Source organism: Erythranthe guttata, chromosome 4 (assembly GCF_056151865.1).
Source record: "Erythranthe guttata isolate IM_541 chromosome 4, IM_541, whole genome shotgun sequence".
Lineage (NCBI taxonomy): Eukaryota > Viridiplantae > Streptophyta > Magnoliopsida > Lamiales > Phrymaceae > Erythranthe > Erythranthe guttata.
Window position 1 is genome coordinate 5,473,281 of NC_142536.1, and position 14,646 is coordinate 5,487,926.

Below are 14,646 nucleotides of genomic sequence, written 5' to 3' on the forward strand. Positions count from 1 at the left end.
GTTTTATGTTTAAGTGGGGTTAAAAAGTAATATTTACAAAAGAAAATGTTTAAAATATTATCAAATACTAATAAAATTAGGAGTTACGGATTTTTTCTTCTCCTTTTCCTTTTTTGTAACCAAAAAGAGAGAAAATTATATTTGTATGCCAGTCGATTTTATAGTAACAAATGGCTTAAAGTAACTTTGCACCCTTGAAATGTTGTATTTTGAGACTTTGCACCCTGAAATGTGGTATTTTGAATTTTGACACTTTGCACCATCGAAAAAAGTTAATAGCACTTTGCAACCCAAAACACAATAAATCATTCACAATGCACCCCTAAATTGAATATTTAAAATTTAATGAGCGCAATTTCATCTTTATTGGTTTTTTTATTTATATGGTGCAAAATAACTAATTAAAATTGTTTGTTATTTTTTAATGTACAAAGTGCGAAAAAAAATAAAATTACACCGAATAACTGTAAAAAAAAAAAAAAAACTAGATTTTACTTACAAAAAGAAAAAAAAAACTTTCCTCACTATATTATTCGAATATTGGATCTTTTATTGTAATTGGTGAAAATGTTTGTTATAAGCCTTTGGAAAAAAAATGCAATTTTCAAATAACTTGGTAACAAAATAGTTGAGGGATTTTTTTGTCATTTAAAATATTATTGTGTGATACAAAAAGTATAACTATTAAATATATTAGATGATATGCACTCTCATTTTGCACTTTGTTATTTTGAATATATTTTTTTTATTTGACACTTGAGATCTTAAAAAATACAATAAAAATATAAAGGCATTATTTTCAAAAATTCATTCGATGTGCATATGCATGATTTATTGTGTGTTTGATGGTGCAAAGTGTTATTAATTTTTGTAGGGTACAAAGTACTAAAAAACTATATTTCAAAAGTGCAATAAGCCATAACAAATTGAACAAACGAATGGTGATTTTTGTTAATAATCCGAGCACACAAAAGGGAATAATTGCAATTGAATCCAAAAGGATAAGAAATTAGTTTAATTTCAATATACTCTTACGGGGGTTATTTTGTAATTTCGCACTTTATAATTTAGGAGTAATTTTGATTTTTCACGAATTTTTAGTTTATTTATTTATTTATCTACATGAGATACTAATTATAAATTTATAATTCCTTAAACAAGATGGTTTATTCTTCCCTTTTTTAATCAGAGCAAATCTCATAGATGATAATCACGATTTTTTTCTCTTAATCTCATTATTCTAATTCCAATATAGTTTACATAAAAATAAATAATTAAAAAAATATTAAATTAAATAAAAAACAAAAAGAAGAAAACAAGGGAGGCGGATTCTAATCGGACGGTTGAGAGTAGAGTCCACAACTCCTCCCTAATAAAGAGGAACTTAACTATAAATACGGAGTCCAATGAACATCGAAATAGGCCGCCACTAAAATTTTTTAAGTCCAATTAGGGTTTTTCAATTTCCAAGCCCATCTTCTTCTTCTCCTTCTCCCTCCATTAATTTTTCTTAAAAAAAAAAATAGAAATCGCAACAGTAGTATTCGTTAAGCCCTAAACCCCTGGTTTGGTTTTCTCCGACGCACCAGAATCTCGCCGCCCCGCTGATTGGAAGCACTTTTCACCCGTTTTTTTTTTCGGTGAGTGAATTTCGGTTTCTCCTTTTTCAGTAACGAGATCAAGAGTTGTGATTTGCCTGTTTGTGAAATTTGGTGGGGTTTTTTTTTTTTTTTTTTTTTTTTTTTGCGCTTCGGTATTGGCGGTTTTGCTGTGTTTTTTAGGGTTTATCTGGGTTAGTTTTTATTGAAAAAAAAACCGTTTTTTTGGGGTTTCAACGGGGCATATATGTTGTCTGTGTGTGTGTGTGGTTACACGTGTGTGCATTGTGTACCTGAATACTGCTGATATTTCATCTTTTTCATCCCTCCTGTAGAATTTTCACTTTTTGAGTGGAGTAGTAATTCACAAGTATAATTGGTCATGTTAAGATGTTCTAGAAATATGTACAATCAAGTAGACAATATTATAAACGAATGAATCAATTTGGGTACTGGGGAAATCGTTATGTATAATTCTGCGACTCTGGAATTTATTATGCGGCTTTTGATTAGAAAATATACTTGGGAGTATTGGAGTATGTATATTCTGTTTATTGTTACTTTGATATTTTTTTCTCTCCAGAATTTACCTTCGTGAAGATTCAATAGGTAATCTATTTCTCTTTGTTTTGTGTTTTAAGTCATGGTACACTGTGTTTAGTTTCTTTCCTTATGCATCGTGTATTTGGTTCTCCCCCTGTTTTAATTTCCCAAAATATTGAATTATATGGTTTCTCTCCCTTTTGATCGCAGGATACGCAATGGATATATCTATTAATCAAAATGCTTTCCCCGATCCCGATCCGAAACCCAATAAACGTAGGCGGAAGAAGTCCATGGTCTGGGAACATTTCACAATCGAGACTGTTAATGCAGACTGTGTCAAAGCGAATTGTAATCTGTGCAAGAAATCGTTTGCGTATATATCAGGCTCAAAACTAGCAGGAACCAGTCATCTGAAACGGCATATTTCTATGGGAATCTGCCCCGTTACTCGGCATAATCAGCAGAAAGATCAACTTAGTATTCAGGCACCACCTCCTCCAAAACCTAAAATTTCTGAAAACGGCACCAGCTCTAACTCACCAAGAAAGCGCCACAGAGCCGCCAATGGAGCGGTCAGCATCTACTCTAATGGTGGTAATAATTGGAGCCATGATCTTGCGAAGATGATAATTCTGCACGATTATCCGCTTCACATGGTTGAACACGCTGGATTTATCGATTTCACACGAAATCTTCAGCCCCAGTTTAACGTCTCTAGTGTCGCCACAGTGCAAGAGCAAATCATGGGCATTTACACGAGAGAAAAGCACAAGGTAATGGACCTGCTTAGAGTAATTCCAGGGCGTCTCAACATTACAGTGGATGTGTGGACCTCAGATAAAAGCTATGAAAGCTTGGCTTACGTACTTCTAACAGGTCACTTCATCGATCATGATTTGAAACTGCAAAGACGAATCTTGAATTTTATCGCGGTGGAGTTTCCTGATTCGGACACCGCTCTCAGTGAAGGTATTGCCGCTTGCCTGACTGATTGGAACGTTGAGGAGAAGCTACTTACTATCACTCTCGATCGTAGTTATTGCAGCCAAAAGGCTAGAGAAAATCTCAGAAATTTACTACCAATGAAGAACTCCCTCACTCTCAACGGCCAGCTGGTAATCGACAGCTGCTACGCTCGTATGTTGAGTAGTTTGGCACAGGATGCTATTGAATCTATGAGGGTAACCATCGAGAAAGTAAGGCATAGTGTAAAGCATGTTGAACCTGGAGAGGATCGAACCATCGAGGAGTCCCACAACGAAATATTTGTTAAATTGAAACAAGAGCTTCAACATCCCAGTACAAAGAGGTTGAAGATTGACGACGTGACAAAATGGGATACCACCTATCATATGTTGGTAGCTGCCTATGAAGTGAAGGATGTACTATCAAAATTAGAACGCGAAGATCCAGATTACAAATGTAGAATATCGGAGAAAGAATGGGAACAGGTTGCAATTCTGTGCAGTTTCTTGAAACTACTTTTCGATGCAGCCAATGTATTAACGAGACCTGTCTATCCAACGACCAATATATTCTCTTCCCAAGTGGTGGATATTCACAAAGAGTTTACTGAAGCTGCTGCTACGAGCAGTGACCCGTTCCGCATCACACTGACCAAACCGCTGAGGGAGAAGTTTATGAGGTATTGGGAAAGTTGCAACCTGGTAATAGCAATGGCTGCTGTAATGGATCCGAGGATGAAGATGGATTATGTGGCGTTCAACTCCACCAGGATCTACGGTGAGGATGCGGGCACCTGGGTCAAGATTGTAAATGACAGCCTGCACGAGCTCTTCCTCCAGTACGTGATGCATTCCCATCTGGGACCTGCTTTCGCCGAGGAAGAAGCAATCGACCCTTTGGTGAAGATGGAGATGCCTTGTCAAGAAGATGCTCTTCTCTCCAGTGTGGATGGATTAATAGACTTCGACATTGACATATCGGATATTATGGGCGAATCCCACACGAAGCTGGAAATTGATCAGTACCTTGAGGAATCCATTTTGCCACGTGTGCAAGAGTTCGATGTTTTGGGTTGGTGGAGAGTGAATACTTATAGGTATCCGACTTTGTCCAGGATGGCATTCGATGTGTTGTCTATACCGATGTCGACTACCCCTACAGAGTCCGTGTTCGATACGAGAGAGAGGAAAGTGGATGATTATCGAAGCTCGTTGAGACCTAGCACGCTTGATGCTCTTTTCTGCGCAAAAGATTGGTTAAGGTATAATACCGAACTTCCATCATCAATTGTGCCTGCTGCTACTGCTAAAACAGAATTCTACTGATATGTGATTTGCATATTATTCATTTTTGTAGATGGGTTTTAGGTTCCTTTTTTTTTTTTAATTTTTTTTATAAAGGTTATTTTAGGAATATTCTTTGTTTGTTGCAATATTAATAAAGAGTACAGTTTTGTTTTATTAGAAATTTTATAGAGTCAGTTTTTAACAACTGATTTGATGTTTTCAGCCTTCAGTTTCAGTTTTATTTATTGCGTGATTGGTTTAATATTATTTTTGAGTTGGTACAGTAATTTAATAATTTCATCTTGGTTTAATTTCACTGGGGACAGAAAAAAATGATTTTGGATACTTTGAGAACTGTAGTGCTGGATAATGGGCCTGCCTGTGATTTTTTTTTTTTTTTTTTTTGAATCTGAGCCTATGTGATTGAATCTAATCAATTAAATTATTGTTTATATATATATATATATATATATATATATATATATATATATATATATATAATAATTTCTTTTCATAATTTGCAATAGAAGAATACTAAAAATGTTATAAAATACTGCAAACTCATTGTATGTTCTTTGGTTTGACAAGAAGAAAAAACCCGCGTCAAACGGTAATATACCTATTTAGTTACGTTTAAAGTAGTTCGTAATTTATACTCCGTCCGTTCTTTTTAAGTGTCGTTTAAGGTAGTTACGATTGAAGCAGTTCGTAATTTGGGATTTGTTTAGAAAAACTGCGATCGAATTAATTAATTACTATTTAGAAAAAAATATTGTAGTTTGTTTTTTCAAGGCAAAAAGCTTTTAAGTTTAGACACACCTACACAGTTATTACTTACTGGAGAACAGAGTGCCATGAATCATAAATTTCAGATATATGTAAATCTAAGTTATATTTTATTTTATTCATGGAACTAATCAACTTAAAAGAGTGCAAATAGTGGAACATTTGTGTATTTTATGTTATACCGGATGAAATAACGCTAAACTTACATTAGTATGTGTAAATTAACCCTAAAATTCACCCGATATAATCTTTCATCTGGTGTAGCGTAAAAATAACCGCAGCGAGTGGGAAAATATAGGAGGAGCATTATCCGGGAATTGCACGCTATTCAACACACACGTAATAGTGTGGATAGCTGCTGCAGCCAACTCATATATATATATATATATATATATATATATATATATATATATATGCCTTTGCGCCAGACACACAATAAACCAATCTGCCCCAATCACATTTATTGCATTCTACTTATTTTGTTTTTCAAGACTAAACTTTTATTTTATTATTAATTGTAAACGGAATCAATGCATTTTCTAAATTCTCAATTTATTAAACAAATAAACTATTGATAAATTACGAGTATACTCTGCGACAAGATGATTTTTTTTTTTCCTTACACCAAATGGGTATTTAGGGGTAGATCTGAAAGTTCATATCGAATATTAAATGTAATCTTCAAGATTCTATTAGTTATATCTTTGTAAGGGAGTAACTATTAGATGATATGATAGTTGATGAGGGTATTTATGTTTAGTTTTAGGGCAGAAAGTATGACCGATTTGAACTCGTTCGAATTCAACTTGATTACTTATTAGATTGAAATTAAACAGAAAGTTCGATAAAATTCCAACAAATTTGAACAATGAAAAGGTCAGCTCGATTCTATTCGATTTAACAACTCTAAATCGAGATTTCACAATCAAATTTAGGTGGTGTGTTTAGACTTTAGACCAATTTTAAAATAAGACTAACAAAGTATGACTGAAAAATAAAAATACTGAAAAAGAAGTTGAAAAAATTGCTGTGATTTGAAGGAACAATTTAGACCAACTTTAATCAGCGACTTGTCAACTTAATTTAATTCACAAAGCTGTCAATTGATAGTTAATTATCAAATAATGTGTATTAGTAATTAATAAAAGTTGATTAGTCAAGTCATCATGGCCCACTCAGTTAAATGTACCCAATTGAGCTTACCTACCTAGGTAGGTTAGTAATTAGTTGGTAAAATTATACACAATTTAAAGTATTTTTTAAAAAAGTAGAGGTAAATTTGACAATTGTGTCGGTTTATTGGGGACACGTGTAAAATAGTATATATTAAACATTAATTTCATTTACAAGATAAATTTTTTAATTTTTTTCTACAATTTGAATGAAGAACATATTTGTTTTGTTGAACTTTATATTAACATTAGTGACACATTCATAAAATGATAAATGTTGAATAAAAGTCATAAATGAATACTTTTGTCAAATAACAAAAATCTCCTTTAAAATAAATGCCAATTAAACCTTTTTTTACGAAAATACTGAATTTACAATTTTGTGTCAAATGCCAAAATATCAGTTATGGCAGAACTTTCGTTCCAAAAAGATCCAAATCTAATTGCAAGAATATGCGCCAGCTGATTACTGGAGCGCTAACAAACCAAAAAACATATTACTTCGTCCGTTTATGTATTAGCAATATAAAATTATTTTTCTACAATTTCAATGAAGAACAAATTTATTTGTTCAACTTTATCTTAACATTAGTGACACCTTAACAAAATTATAAATGTAGAATAAAAGTCATAAATGAATAATTTTGTCAAATACAAAATTTCCCCTTAAAATCAAGGCAATTAAAAAAAAATGGAGGGAATAGTTAACTAGTTGATTTAATATATTATTATTTATCTTGTTGATTAATTAAATAATGTCAAGTGTAAGTATCAAATTTTGAAAAACAAAGAGTGATGGGGCTATTTTCTGATAACAAGTGGTCATTAAAATATTCCCACCATACAATAAATTAACATATCTCTAATATTTATCTATTTACTATAAGGAAATAATCCATAATCAAATATATTTGTGTAATAGGTAAATTTTCATTGTTCTTCAATAACTTGCGATTATTTGAGGTCGTCTTTTACGATTTAATGATATATAGTTATATACAGTAGAATTTCGATAAATTAACACTTGATAAATTAATAACCTTGTTTAAATAATAAGTTTTTTCGGTCTCAACTTAGGAAGAATGTGCTAAATTATTAACTTGATAATTTAATATTTCGTTAAATTAATAGAATTTCTCTAGTTTCTACTGTATTAATTTATAAAGGTTTACCTGTATTATAATTTCTTATGTTTTACTTCAATGAATTGGTAACTTAAATACCTCAAAAAGATTGTAACATATAAAATAAAAGAATGTGGTCTCATTTTGAGTAGTTAGGTGTGTATGTTTGAATTAGGGTGTTTTTAAGCTTTAAAGCTATTAAAAATAGCTTATAATCTATATAATAAAGTGTTTAGTAATAATTTTTTTAAAAGATCTTAAGAATTAAAAAATAAATCGCTGGAGGGTAAATAATAATAATATTTTCACTATATTTCTTTTTATGAATAAATAAAGTCGTTTTCAAATATTATCCACACACTAATTAAGGTGCACCTTATTGCATACGAACATGGCCCAATTTTATTATCCTAGGAACATTATTCAGAAATTAGTGCTATAAATATCCATCCACCCACCCGCCGATACTCATAACTCAACAGCTCTTCTTCCTTGCTTCTCTGCTCACTCACCGTTCTCACCTCATTTTTTTTTATATCCTATTTGTAATTTTATTTCTGCCGGTGAGTTCCGGCGAGGTAGTTAGGGTTCCGGCGAGAATGGCATTGCTTTCAGATCTGGGGACGGAGATCGTGATTCCGGTGTGCGCCGTCATCGGCATCGCCTTCTCGCTCTTTCAGTGGTACCTTGTCTCGCGTGTGAAGGTCAAGCCGGACCACGGCGGCGAGCCGGCAGCTAAGAACGGGAAGAATGGGTACGGCGACTACTTGATTGACGAGGAGGAAAGCATCAACGACCAGAACGTTGTCGCCAAGTGCGCCGAGATCCAGAACGCTATTTCTGAGGGTTAGTGCATTCTTAGATCTCTATCGAATTCCCCCGATATTTGAATTTTTTTTTGCATTATGTATATGTTTATGTTTTTTTTTTTTTTTTTTTTTTTTTTTAATATAGCAGAGTAGAAATATAACATTTTTAAGTCTTTCCGGTATTTTTGTTTTTATTTTTTTATTTTTTTATAATTATAATTAAAAGCGTTAGTACTTTGTATTATTTACCATCATTTTTCTTCAGAGTTACTAGATACTTTTTTGCATTCAGTTTATTTTGTGCTTAATGTATGATTTAGATCTTCTTTTCGAACAACTTTAAAACACCCTCCATTATTTTTCGGTCGTGGATTTTCTTGGCGGCGAATAAAGGGGGTTTAGGGTTGTTGTATTGTGGTTCAGTCTAAATATGGCATTTATGAGCTGGCGGCGAGGAATGGGAACGGATCTGATTTTTTATTTTTTATTTTTAATCACCGTTACCTAGATCTTGGAAAGATTGTATTACAATTTAAAAAATGCAGCTTATCTTCTGAGGAAACTTTTGTCTTATATTTCTAAAAGTTAGTGACCCGTTTTCCAATGTTGAAGAATAGTTTATTGTATTGCACGTGTGGAGCATGTGAGATACTGATGCTGTGTTGCGTCATTTAATATGTCTTCTTTCATACAGCTCTCTGTTTAGAAGGTAACTTAGTTGGTTTAGTATCATTACTCATTAGGGTATGTAGCTAACTATTGTTTTGTTATTCTTGTGTGTTTCTTGATGAGTTTGTTTGTCGAACGGTAGTCGTTTAATGTTTTAGGAGAGTTTAAATTGTTAAAATATTTCAATTTTCTAGTTTGACATGATTGTTAAAAGATTTAGCTCCTGATAATGTTATTTCCGACTATACAGGCGCGACGTCTTTCCTGTTCACCGAATATCAATATGTCGGCATCTTCATGGTTGCATTTGCGGTCCTCATCTTCCTCTTCCTGGGCTCGGTCGAGGGTTTCAGCACAAAGAGCCAGGCATGCACTTACAACAAGGACAAGCTGTGCAAGCCAGCTCTCGCAACTGCTCTCTTCAGCACAATATCCTTCGTGCTCGGTGCCATCACATCTGTCCTTTCCGGTTTCTTCGGTATGAAAATCGCAACCTACGCAAACGCAAGGACAACATTGGAAGCCAGGAAAGGCGTCGGCAAAGCCTTTATTGTTGCGTTCAGATCCGGAGCGGTTATGGGTTTTCTCCTCGCTGCAAATGGTCTGTTGGTTCTGTATATCACCATCAATGTATTCAAGATCTACTATGGCGAGGATTGGGAAGGTCTTTTCGAGGCGATCACTGGTTATGGTCTCGGTGGTTCCTCCATGGCTCTGTTTGGCAGAGTCGGTGGTGGTATTTACACCAAGGCTGCTGATGTCGGTGCTGATCTCGTCGGAAAGGTCGAGCGGAACATTCCGGAAGATGACCCGAGAAATCCAGCTGTAAGCCACTTTGCATTTAGAAAAAAAGACGGGATTTTGTACTTTGTAGTGACCTATACATTTTTTTCACTCTTGCAGGTGATTGCCGACAATGTAGGTGACAATGTTGGAGATATTGCTGGAATGGGGTCCGATCTTTTCGGTTCGTACGCTGAAGCTTCTTGTGCTGCTCTGGTCGTGGCTTCGATTTCCTCTTTTGGGCTGACTCATGACTTCACTGCAATGTGCTATCCGTTGCTTATTAGCTCCATGGGTATACTCGTTTGCTTAATCACTACCCTTTTCGCTACCGACTTTTTCGAGATCAAGGCTGTCAAGGAAATCGAGCCAGCGTTGAAGAAGCAGCTCATCATATCCACCATTCTTATGACCGTGGGGATTGCTATTGTCACATGGACTTGTCTGCCATCATCGTTCACCATTTTCAATTTCGGTGCACAAAAAGTTGTCAAGAACTGGTTAGTGACCATTCCACACTCAGAAAATAGAAATCCTTTGCTCTTACAGTCCTCTGTGTTTGTAAACTCACTTGATATTTTATTACAGGGAGCTGTTCCTCTGTGTTTGTGTTGGGCTTTGGGCTGGACTAATCATCGGATTTGTGACTGAATATTACACCAGTAACGCTTACAGGTACAAAAAAAAACCTGTTCCTTTTCCTTACCATCATTTTCCGGGCGCAGTTTATTGAAAATAAATAAATTTTACTTATTCCGTGTGCAGTCCTGTGCAAGATGTTGCTGATTCGTGCAGAACTGGTGCTGCGACAAATGTTATATTTGGTCTTGCGTTGGGATACAAATCGGTTATAATTCCCATCTTTGCGATTGCAGTTAGCATTTTTGTTAGTTTCAGCTTTGCTGCTATGTACGGTATAGCAGTGGCTGCTTTGGGCATGCTGAGCACAATTGCAACTGGATTGGCAATTGATGCATATGGTCCTATTAGTGATAATGCTGGTGGTATTGCTGAGATGGCTGGTATGAGCCACAGGATTCGCGAGAGAACCGATGCCCTCGATGCTGCTGGAAATACCACTGCTGCTATCGGAAAGGTATTATAATAATCTCCCTTTTTTTTTAATTTAAAGAATAAGTTTTAGTTTTGAAAATCCCCCTTTTTTTTTTAAATCTAATTTTGTTAAAAAAAATTGAAAGATAAAAATTGAAATTTTGGAAATCAAAATAATGGAAATTGGAAGGTAAAAATTTGTTCCAAAATTGATTTTTTTTGGATTGGAATCGTCATAATTCGGAATATCTAATTTTGTAGTCACCTATTATATAGAGTAATTAATAATATTATAAGTGTAATTTTCGGGAAAAAAATTGTATTTTCAGAAATTAAACCCATAACGGAAATCAGAATCTATTATGTATTCCAATTCAGTTCCAAAACAATTCGAAAATTGGGGAATCAGAATGAATGTTATTCCAAAATCTGAAATATCCAAGTCAAAATTAGGAATTTGGAAAATCAGTTCCAATTTCCACCCCTACTCACACTATAGACCTTACACAAATATTAAACATTAATTCTTTTTTGAATTTGTTTTCAGGGGTTTGCAATCGGATCCGCAGCACTCGTCTCATTGGCCCTCTTCGGTGCCTTTGTGAGCCGTGCTGGAATTACGAAAGTTGATGTGTTGACCCCTAAGGTCTTCATAGGTTTGCTGGTGGGTGCAATGCTCCCATATTGGTTCTCAGCCATGACAATGAAGAGCGTTGGTAGCGCAGCTTTGAAGATGGTGGAGGAAGTGAGAAGGCAGTTCAACGAGATTCCGGGCCTCATGGAGGGTACTGCAAAGCCCGATTATGCCACGTGTGTCAAGATCTCCACCGATGCGTCCCTTAGGGAAATGATACCACCTGGCGCCCTTGTCATGCTTACCCCTCTCATCGTTGGAACCTTTTTCGGCGTTGAAACCCTCTCCGGTGTTCTTGCTGGTTCTCTTATTTCTGGTGTTCAGGTACGATTTCCTGTTTCTTTCCGAAATTTAGGATTTTTTGTTGTTCAAGTACAAAACTGATGGATCCGTATTGAAATTAGCAGTTACGAAAAAAAATTCGATTTCTTTCGGAAGTGGAAAACTAATTCCAATTCCGTTCCAAAACATTCGAAAATTAGGAAAAAATGGAGTGGAAAAATTGTTCTAAGATCGGTAATTTTTGGATTGAAATCAGCTGAATTAGGAAGTTCCAATTTTTAGTCATCTATAATACAAAATACACAAAGATATTGATACTATAAGTGATTTGTGTTAAAAAAATCAGAATCAGAATTTTTGGAATTCAATTGTTCCTAAATGGGAAAATTTCGGAGTCAAATCGGTGGAATTTGGAATTTCCGCTCCAATTTTCACCCCTAATCGTACCGATACCTTAGGATTTCTAATCTTAATATTGCATTAAGTACACACACACACATACACACACACACACACACACACACACACACACTCACTTAATATATGCTATTTTGTATTATACAGATAGCAATTTCTGCATCCAACACTGGTGGTGCATGGGACAATGCAAAGAAGTACATTGAGGTAACAGCTCAGTTTTCACAAGCCAAAAACGGTTCCGTTATTTTATATTATATATAAATATTCTCTAACCTTAGGAAGTATAAATTACTAGGCTGGTGCTTCTGAGCACGCAAGAACACTGGGCCCCAAGGGATCGGAGCCACACAAGGCGGCCGTGATCGGAGACACGATTGGAGATCCACTCAAGGATACATCGGGTCCCTCACTCAACATCCTCATCAAGCTCATGGCAGTCGAATCCCTCGTTTTTGCTCCCTTCTTCGCCACTCACGGTGGCCTTCTATTCAAGCTCTGAACTATATGATTAATCAGTACTCGGGTTTTATCTTCACCTCGTCATTTTACTGAGCGACGTTTCGTGTGTTTTTAATGAGCTGATAATGATGATAATAGTGATCTAAAGAGGCGGTGTTATCTGTTTTTTTTTTCTTCGTCCCAAGGCGCTTTAGAATATTTGTAGTTCTATTTGTAAGAGGAATTAGTTTTACTTTTTGCTCAGGTAGCATTTATTTGTCTTAGGTTTTTGGTTGTCCTATGTTGTTGTAACATTTGATGTTGTTGTAACATTTATTTTTATGGTTAAATCCTCTCTACTTTTGTTCTACTATTGTGCCTTGCTTCTTGATATAGAATTTTGTTTTAGTAACTATTACTACAACTACTACTACCTCAATTGGTTAAAAAAAAAAATAAGAGAGAAATATCGAAGGATCTGGCGGTCTGCATAAAACTTTTATCGTCCAGTTATCTTTGCGTATCCGATTGCGATTCGTTTTAAAATTTGTTACCGAAATCATTAGAGTTTAGAAAAAAGAAAAAACCGTAAAGAAAACATTATTCATCGTAGGTTTTGTATGGCTTTCCAATTAAGAAGATGTGAAAGCGCGTTTAAATACTCGGGCTATTAGTGAACCATCTATGTAAATCATCGCACCTATGGTCCAGCATATCCAATCATTGATTATATAGAATGAGTACGCATTTATTAAATTATATAATTTATTTAACTACTTAATTTTATCGATCATGTTAACAAATCGAGCTCAACAAAACTTTTAAAGATTAATATTGAATAGTTTAGTAGATTTTTAACCCTATACAATATCTGTGTCAAAAATGTTCACAAAATTATATATATATCTAAATATCTTTCTTTTTTTAGAAAAAATGTATAATTATTAATTTATATAATAGCTCGCAAACTACACGTAGGCCGTTTAAACTGAAATACTTATATAAAAAAAAAAATATTCAAAAAACAATAAACAATAAAAAAAAATAAAAAAAATAATGATTATTCACTATTGAAAATAGCCACCCGTTATTTCAACTGCAACCGTTTTTTAATCGACCCAAAATCCACACATGGAAGTAGAAGTAAAGCTCCGCCTCCCATCCTCCGCTGCCCACGAGCGCCTCTCCGGCATCCTCTCCCCTTACCACCGCCGCACCCACTTCCAAGAGAATCTCTTCTTCGACGGCCCCAACGCCGAGCTCGCCTCCAGCCTCGCCGCCCTCCGCCTCCGCTTCTACGACCTAGAATCCCGCTGCGTCCTCTCCCTCAAATCGAAGCCCCAATTCTCCGACGGAATCAGCCGAATCGAAGAGCAGGAGGAGCCAATCGACCCCGCCGTCGCCCGCCAGTGCGCCGCCGATCCCTGGCGCCTCCTCCTCCTCGCGGAATCCTCCGGCATCATCAGAAGGGTGAAGGAGGAATTCAATTTGGGCAGCAAGGGTTTGATTTGCTTGGGTGGGTTTCGAAACGTGAGAGGGGTTTACGAGTGGAACGGGCTGAAATTGGAGCTGGACGAGACGCATTACAGTTTCGGCACGTGTTACGAGATCGAATGCGAGAATTCGGAGCCGGAGAAGGCGAAGATTTTGATCGAGGGGCTTCTGCAGAGCAGCGGGATTGAGTATCGGTACTCGGAGGTTTCTAAATTCGCCATTTTTAGGGCTGGGAAGCTGCCTGATTGAGTGTGTAACTATTTGATTATGTTTATCCCTTGTGTTCATGGATAATTTTTTTAATAATTTTTTTTTTTAAATGCAATTTGCTATCAGTTTCATGAAGAAGATTGAATTTTTTTTTTAATCAGGTTACGTTGAATTGTTGATAGTTAGAAATCGGATGGATCCGATTGTTCAAAATTCCATTTTTCGGAGTTGAAAAACGAAAACTAATTCTAATTTAGTTTCGAAAGAATTCAAGAAAAAATCGGAAGTTGGAACAAAAAACATTGACATCACAACTTTAATTTTCGATTTTCTTTTATGGAATTTTGGCAAATTAAAATTGGATTGAAAATCAGAA

General features: G+C 35.3%; 2 protein-coding genes and 1 pseudogene across 5 annotated transcripts; all 3 read left to right on the forward strand.

Annotated features, from left to right (window-relative positions):
* The first annotated feature begins 1,405 nt into the window (after positions 1-1,405).
* LOC105972415 (zinc finger BED domain-containing protein DAYSLEEPER) lies at positions 1,406-4,618 on the forward strand. Of its 3 annotated transcripts, none has more exons than XM_088816656.1 (2): positions 1,406-1,640; positions 2,352-4,618. In XM_088816656.1, the coding sequence occupies exon 2, from the start codon at positions 2,360-2,362 to the stop codon at positions 4,433-4,435; it is 2,076 nt and encodes a 691-aa protein (XP_088672782.1). In that variant the 5' UTR covers positions 1,406-1,640; positions 2,352-2,359; the 3' UTR covers positions 4,436-4,618. The 3 variants fall into 3 exon arrangements, with proteins under 3 accessions (XP_088672782.1, XP_088672783.1, XP_088672784.1); XM_088816657.1 differs by having other exon boundaries at positions 1,421-1,669; XM_088816658.1 differs by having other exon boundaries at positions 1,421-1,614.
* A 3,101-nt stretch (positions 4,619-7,719) lies between these two features.
* Positions 7,720-12,936, forward strand: LOC105972331 (pyrophosphate-energized vacuolar membrane proton pump 1). The gene is made up of 8 exons (XM_012997278.2): positions 7,720-8,324; positions 9,207-9,781; positions 9,860-10,239; positions 10,328-10,414; positions 10,505-10,835; positions 11,340-11,750; positions 12,273-12,332; positions 12,424-12,936. Exons 1-8 carry the CDS (start codon positions 8,078-8,080, stop codon positions 12,625-12,627), a joined length of 2,295 nt encoding a protein of 764 aa, XP_012852732.1. The 5' UTR covers positions 7,720-8,077; the 3' UTR covers positions 12,628-12,936.
* A 692-nt stretch (positions 12,937-13,628) lies between these two features.
* On the forward strand, positions 13,629-14,405 carry LOC105972255 (triphosphate tunnel metalloenzyme 3 pseudogene; annotated as a pseudogene). Its single transcript, XR_016030770.1, has one exon. The product of XR_016030770.1 is annotated as a triphosphate tunnel metalloenzyme 3 pseudogene (transcript).
* Positions 14,406-14,646: the final 241 nt, after the last annotated feature.

What these genes read in the sequence shown, in the direction of transcription:
- LOC105972331 (XM_012997278.2), top strand. Translation starts at nt 8,078, where the DNA reads ATGGCATTGCTTTCAGATCTGGGGACGGAGATCGTGATTCCGGTGTGC. An exon ending in CAAAAAGTTGTCAAGAACTG is followed by an intron (nt 10,240 to 10,327) that starts GTTAGTGACCAT and finishes ATTTTATTACAG; the next exon opens with GGAGCTGTTCCTCTGTGTTT. An exon ending in TACACCAGTAACGCTTACAG is followed by an intron (nt 10,415 to 10,504) that starts GTACAAAAAAAA and finishes TTCCGTGTGCAG; the next exon opens with TCCTGTGCAAGATGTTGCTG.
- LOC105972415 (XM_088816656.1), top strand. Translation starts at nt 2,360, where the DNA reads ATGGATATATCTATTAATCAAAATGCTTTCCCCGATCCCGATCCGAAA.